General features: G+C 35.5%; 1 protein-coding gene across 1 annotated transcript; it reads left to right on the forward strand.

The window, feature by feature from the left end:
- The first annotated feature begins 5202 nt into the window (after window positions 1-5202).
- LOC148022446 (putative sphingolipid transporter spinster homolog 2) lies at window positions 5203-6365 on the forward strand. Its single transcript, XM_087696747.1, has 4 exons — window positions 5203-5325; window positions 5504-5573; window positions 5970-6107; window positions 6188-6365. Exons 2-4 carry the CDS (start codon window positions 5518-5520, stop codon window positions 6291-6293), a joined length of 300 nt encoding a protein of 99 aa, XP_087552873.1. The 5' UTR covers window positions 5203-5325; window positions 5504-5517; the 3' UTR covers window positions 6294-6365.
- Window positions 6366-6418: the final 53 nt, after the last annotated feature.

Here is a 6418-nt window from a genome sequence, read left to right on the forward strand (position 1 = left end):
CCATGGATTGGGGAAATTTGGTAGAGAGCCTACTCTATAGGACTTTTTACAAGATATATCTACAAACATGGTATGATCAAAGGAAGGTCGATGATACTGTGCAAATATAAAAGCTTTGTCTGAGGTTGCAAAGATGTGGGGTGGACCAAGGTTGCATGAATTCCTCACTGCTAACCTCAATGGCCCTTCACTCTCAACAATGACAAGAGAGGCCATAGACAAGCCACCCACTTTATCCTTGGGTTACACTGGGTGGTATATCTTTGATGCTATTGTTGAAATATATCAAAAGGAAAAAAGAAAAACATGGCATCACAAGAAACATTCCTTTTATTTTGGTGGAAGTCAAGACTACCATAAAGAAACTGATAAAGTAAACATATTGCAATATGTGTTCTTTTGACTTGCAAAAAGTATTCTCAATTAGCTTTTTAGAATTTATCACATTTATTATTTTCATTATAGGTGGAATCCTAAAAATGATACTCATGTTAGATTTGATGGGTATAAGTCTTCAGATCATCATGAATGTGGGGCTTCACACATAATTAAAGTTGGAGAAGGAAAAGTAGGTTATCATGTAATTGCTAATGCATTTGATAGCTATGTCATTGGTAATTATGCAAGAGTATTTGTCATAACTCCCCTTCACAAAGCACTTCCATGCTTGGTTGTAACTCTTGGGGATGCCTAGGTTACTTTGAATCATATTACCATTGTTTATGATTCTTTTCCTATTGATAAGCACTTCCATGCTTGGTTGTAACTCTTGGGGATGTCTAGGTTACTTTGAATCATATTACCATTGTTTATGATTCTTTTCCTATTGATAAGCATTGGCTTAAGAAAGTAGATATTAGACAAGACGATCTTCAAAATTGTGTTGTAGCACAGTAGAGGATATGTAGCAGGCAAGTCCAATGGTGTTTGGGAGAGCTAGCAAACAATGGCAAAAAATAGAAAATAGCAAAGCATGGTTGGAACACAAGCCTATCTTATAGTTGCTACAGATTACATTGATATTTTCTTGTTCCCATACTTGAGCTTGGTGGAGAGGGTCCATTTAGCAACAAAAGTGGCATTCTTCTTCCATATTAGGAGAACTTGGATTACAAAACATGCCACCTTTACATAATCAAAGAATTTTATTAGTATAATGAGGCATTCCTAGACATGCAACTCTCATGCCACTTCATTGTACTACTCATAAAATATTTTAGAGATTTCTATCCAAATAAGATGCTTCCAATGCATCTAACAAGATCTAATGTAGCTGAAATCTTTTTCAACAAAGTTGGTAGCATGGTTGGGCAAGAGTGCACTTGCAACTTTGATGGACATGTTGCACAATATAAGATCTTAAATAGGATTTCACATTTTGAATGCAAGGATGATGGTGTGAAATTTACATGAGCACATAAGAAAGAAGATTATGTATGGAGAAAGTTTAACATTGATGCTAAAGAGACCATGCAAGAAGAAGATCTAGGTGATTATGAATGTGTTTCAATTGATAAGAAGAACATCAATGCCTTGAAAAAGGAGTTATAAAGTGCTTAATAGATTTGTGAATATTTGTAAATGAATCCAAAAGGTAAAGAGGATAAGAAGTAGTGGTTGGAGCCTTGGTCCAAAGGCTTGTTTAAGGCTTATGCCAATTCAAGTTTACAAGATTCTAATACAAATGAGGAATCTTTAGTTATTGTAGACAATGGAATAGATTCTAATGAAGATGTGTCTACAAGTGAGATAAAGCATATACTAGATTCTATGTTGGATGAAAAGGATGAAGAAAAAGACAGTTAACTTAGTAGTGAAGCTTGAGAATAGTAGTTTTCTTTTCAAGTCTACATCGGTAAGTCAACTTAATGGCAATCCCATGTTATCCAAATTTAGGCTCACAAAGGTGCAACAAGGAGCACACTATAGTAAGGAGGAGAAGTATCAAACTCAAACAAATGATAATCTATTTGGCATTAGTTAAGATTGTGGTGTATTCTTCCATGAAGAGAATACCAATGGGAAGATCACAAGGTCATCAAAGGTAAGCTTTTCAAAAAATACAAGAAAAAATAAAAGCCAAAGTGTATGGTACTTAGGATGAGTTCAAAAGATGAGAACGAAAGTTACTAGTGCCTATGTCGAGTACAAAAAAGGGTTTAGCCTCTTAGATAGACCATCAAGGGGTGGAGGTTCAACTGGATGGTATCAAGAATCAAAGGGGCCAAGGAGTTACACATCCGATTCAACGACGGACCTTGATATGGTAGATATTGAAAGTATCATTGCCCTTGCTAATCTCACATATGATTGTAACAAATAATAAATATAAACATGATGAAAATGATTGGAAGATCTTTAATGAATTTGTAAAGGACCGTTGAGAATAGGTAAACAAAGATTATTTTTTAGCTATTTTAATATTTCTTGCTATGTAAAATAGCTTTAAAAAATTCTTGTCAATCTCATGCATGGCATTTTCCAAGATGTTAATCTTGTGTTTTTATGTCTACTTTAGGAACATAACTAGTGGATTATGGTGATGCATATACATGTATGAAAATGAGGATGAACTCTAGCTTTGACAAGGTTGAGATGCTAAGTAGAACACATGGCCAGAGGGAAATTTTGCATATTCATATTTTTTGTATACCTATATCTACTTTATAAAAAAAGAAGCTAAAATTTATCTAGATGCAAAGATTAAAAATCATACTTTTAGTTACTTCTTCATGTAAACATTTTTGGGATTTAGTTGTGGGCCTTGAAAAGGCAATATGCTTTTCCTTTCAATATAGCCCCAATGTAGCTATCTTGTTTAAACTATAAATTGAGTTCATATTCTCTGTCTTTTGTTATGACTTGATAAGCTTTTAAGTGGGTAGAAATTTTTTAAGTATGCGTCTCTTGTTCTCTCTAGAATCTGTGTGTGTGCGTGTCTTATACTTGATATGCTTTGTAGGAATGATGGACATAATAATTTAAGATGAGTTAGATACAGTAGATGTAATGATATTATAGTCCATTGTCATCACAACAAGACAACACTAAGATCAATATTGTAATGTAAGAGAGCCCTAAGATAGTAATAGGATGGTCAAAATGTGTATTCATGTATTTTTATTTCAATTTTCATGTTTAAAGGTCTACAAGGCTTACTTTTTACTCACTTTAAAGTAGGCTTGAGCAACTAGCTTACTAGTAATTGTGCATCATAGCTTGTGAAATTTAGCCAATGCTAAAATGTGCTAAGACTTGGTAGCAAAGCTATTAATATGAATGCCCTTTGCTAACTATCCCCAAGTCAAGAAATGTATACCCTAGTAATACATCTAGTATCTCTATTGAAAATTGTCTCAATACACTAGTTTTATTTATGAAGCTTTAAATTTTACCATTGGATGTCATATAGCATAAAGATACTTTATAAAGTCTTATAATCATTGAAACTACCAAAACTCTTTTATAAATCCTTAAAAGCTAGTTTGTGGTCAATTCTATGATAAAACCAATGTCTTATATCTATTATATAAGGATTTGTTAAAATTTTCATTAAAAAAATAAACTTACAATAAGAGATTTATAAATTGTGGTAAAAAGTCATAGAAGGGTTAAGTAAATATCACAAAATATATTACATAGACATATATAACATGCTATGAATGCATGTGATATATAGGATTTGTACATACTGATCTCCTCGGGTGTGCCATACCCTTTTTCCACTCATGGGAAAGGATGCTCTACTTGTGAGCCACAAGAATCTACTCAATAAGCCGGTTGCCCTTAACGACTAAAAGCATTGTGGTGTCATCTGTGGAACAATTGTGTCCTACCACCACCAAGATGATGATGAACAATAGAGCCTTTATGTGTCCCTCCTTAGTGGAGATATCACAAATGTCAAATCCTCAACCACAATGCTTATGATGCAAAATCCTTGGTGCCATGCCACCATGATTGTGACGTGGAATTGCCAAGATGTAAATCTTCTCAATTAATACCTCTCAATACACTTTTTGTGCTCTCTCAAGCTTCTTCTTCTCTGAGCTGTGTACTTGCATTCTTACAATCCTAGGTCCGATAATTATCCATTTACATTCAATTTGTTGGTAGTGTCATGATCTCAAGTGGTTCCATTTCAATTGGTGTGCCTTTTATATATTACAATCGTAGGTGAGATTGAGCTATTGACTATGATCTAGACTTCCTAATGCATCAACGACAAGGCCCAATTGAGCCCTCAGCACAACCACATCCTTTGTACATATTTACAAGTGTCTACACGTGCCTTTAACTAACTTTCTTTGTGTAGTGACATTACTAAGTCTATAGCTGGTCTTAGAAATATTGCTTCATATACTCCCTCAGTTTCTCCTTCCATGTCATTGAAGCCAAAGAAACATGTTGATTTTCTATCTTCATTTATAATTTTGTTTGACTTGCAAAGCCAAAATTCATCATATAACATGCTTGTTTGCATTGGCCTCTTCTCTTGTGTTTTTGGTAAGTGTGTGCGTGTCTCCCTTGATCCCATCTTCAATCATCGCATGTGTGCATGTGCATGTAGGCAGACACCCCCCTTAGATTTCAGATTCACAAAGTTTTAGGGTCTTTAATAGGAGCTAAAGTATCTTTCACACTTCACTAGACTAAAGTTTTAAGACCCAAAGTATTTGCATTAAAGGAGTTGAGAGCCCCGTTTATTTTTATTTCCACATGTTAATTAATCATAGGGCCCATTACAAGCTCACATGCATGTCTATGCCTAAAAATATGTACGATGAGGATCTTAGGGCCCGTTACAAGCTTACAAGCATCTCTATATCTAAAAATATGTATGATGAGGATCTTAAATAAGCAACTAAAATTATCAATCATCCTCAATACACCATAGGGAGATGATGGGCAAAATGGGAAAAAAAAACACTAGATGTGTAAGCAAGAGTAGTGAGATGCTAATTGAAGTCAATAGCAGATGCAAATATACTAAAAGTGTTTTTTTTTGCTCGCAATAGATTTTGAATGTGCCACAGGGGATGTGGGACGTAGGGATCGAACGCACCCACCCTTGAACTCAAGATCCACTAGTCCACAACCTCGTTGGCCTAAAAGTGTTTTTTGTGAGCATGTTTACCCAACATTACTTTTCTTTTGGTTGGGGCAGGCCCTTATAATTTACGACCTTTATCAGGCAATACAAATGGTGTTATATTGGTACGCTTATTTGATGGTATGCCTAAGTGAATAGAGATTCGAAATTCTCGTCGAGGTCGTACCATGAATCTCTGATACAACACACTCTTCCATCAACAGTTTTGCCAAGTTCAGAGCTGCAAACCTGGATTGTCTTCTCCAACATTTGATTCTAAATACTAAGCAATTGAGCATTCTGCTGATTGTGTTTACAAGCATAGGGTTGCAGACCCGAAAGAGCCATGCATTGCAATTCTTGAAAATTAATGATTCAAGAAAGTCTTATGAGCTTTTGCCTCTCGCCCAGGTCTCTGTCACATCATGGCTGGTGCTGATTCTGGATTGCAAAGCCAGCCTGGATGGTTTACTGCTGAAAGGTAGGTTGGGTGCAGTATTGGACTTACTTTCCTTAGTTTATGTATTATACAGTGGCATACACATTTTGCATCCAAGCCCACATTCAGGATCAGAACCAGCTCAATCCTGTTTCTTTCTCAACATGTACATTCAAAATGGCTTGGGTCTGCCTCAGTTGGCTTTGATTGTGATTAACCATGAAATCTCAAGTTGATTCTTCTCTTCTTAATCTAAACATTCAGGATGTGTAGATTAACCATGCAATCTCAAGTTGATCCTTCTCCTCTTAATCTAAACATTCAGGATGTTGTTTGTATTTTGCATCATCAACCTACTAAATTATGTTGATCTTTGATTGTGATAAACCCTGATTGAATCCTCGGGTTGATTGTTCTCTTCTTAATCAAAACATGTAGGATGCTTTTGATATTCTGTGTGATCAACCTTTTAAACTATGTTGATCGTGGAACCATCGCAAGTAATGGAGTGAACGGATCCATCGCAAATTCAACATGCAGCCCAACAGAGACCTGCTATAGTGGCAGTGGAATACAGTAAGCCCACTGTAAGTGATTTTGGGTTGAGAAGAGTATTCTTTGAAGTATTGAATCAATTTATAATTCTTGTTTTGCAGGGGAGAGTTTGGGTTGAGTAATTTTGAGGATGGGTTTTTATCTTCAGCATTTATGATTGGATTGCTGATAGCATCACCCATCTTTGCACATTCTGCAAAAGTGTAAGTATCCTTGGCATTTGCCTTCCGATGTTAACAATGAATGCCAGTTCACACGAAATCATAACTATCCAAAAATCGATCTCACATCTAGCAAACTAAATCACTCTAGCTGCATTACCCTTACCAACA

Source organism: Lygodium microphyllum, chromosome 17 (genome assembly GCF_053477565.2).
Source record: "Lygodium microphyllum isolate KBCC chromosome 17, Lygodium_microphyllum_v1.1.10, whole genome shotgun sequence".
Classification (NCBI taxonomy): Eukaryota; Viridiplantae; Streptophyta; class Polypodiopsida; order Schizaeales; family Lygodiaceae; genus Lygodium; species Lygodium microphyllum.

Bases quoted from the DNA above. Each gene is read 5' to 3' on its own strand.
- LOC148022446 (XM_087696747.1), top strand. From the start codon at position 5,518: ATGGCTGGTGCTGATTCTGGATTGCAAAGCCAGCCTGGATGGTTTACT. The intron at 5,574-5,969 runs GTAGGTTGGGTG...CAAAACATGTAG, and splicing joins GGATGGTTTACTGCTGAAAG to GATGCTTTTGATATTCTGTG. The intron at 6,108-6,187 runs GTAAGCCCACTG...CTTGTTTTGCAG, and splicing joins TATAGTGGCAGTGGAATACA to GGGAGAGTTTGGGTTGAGTA.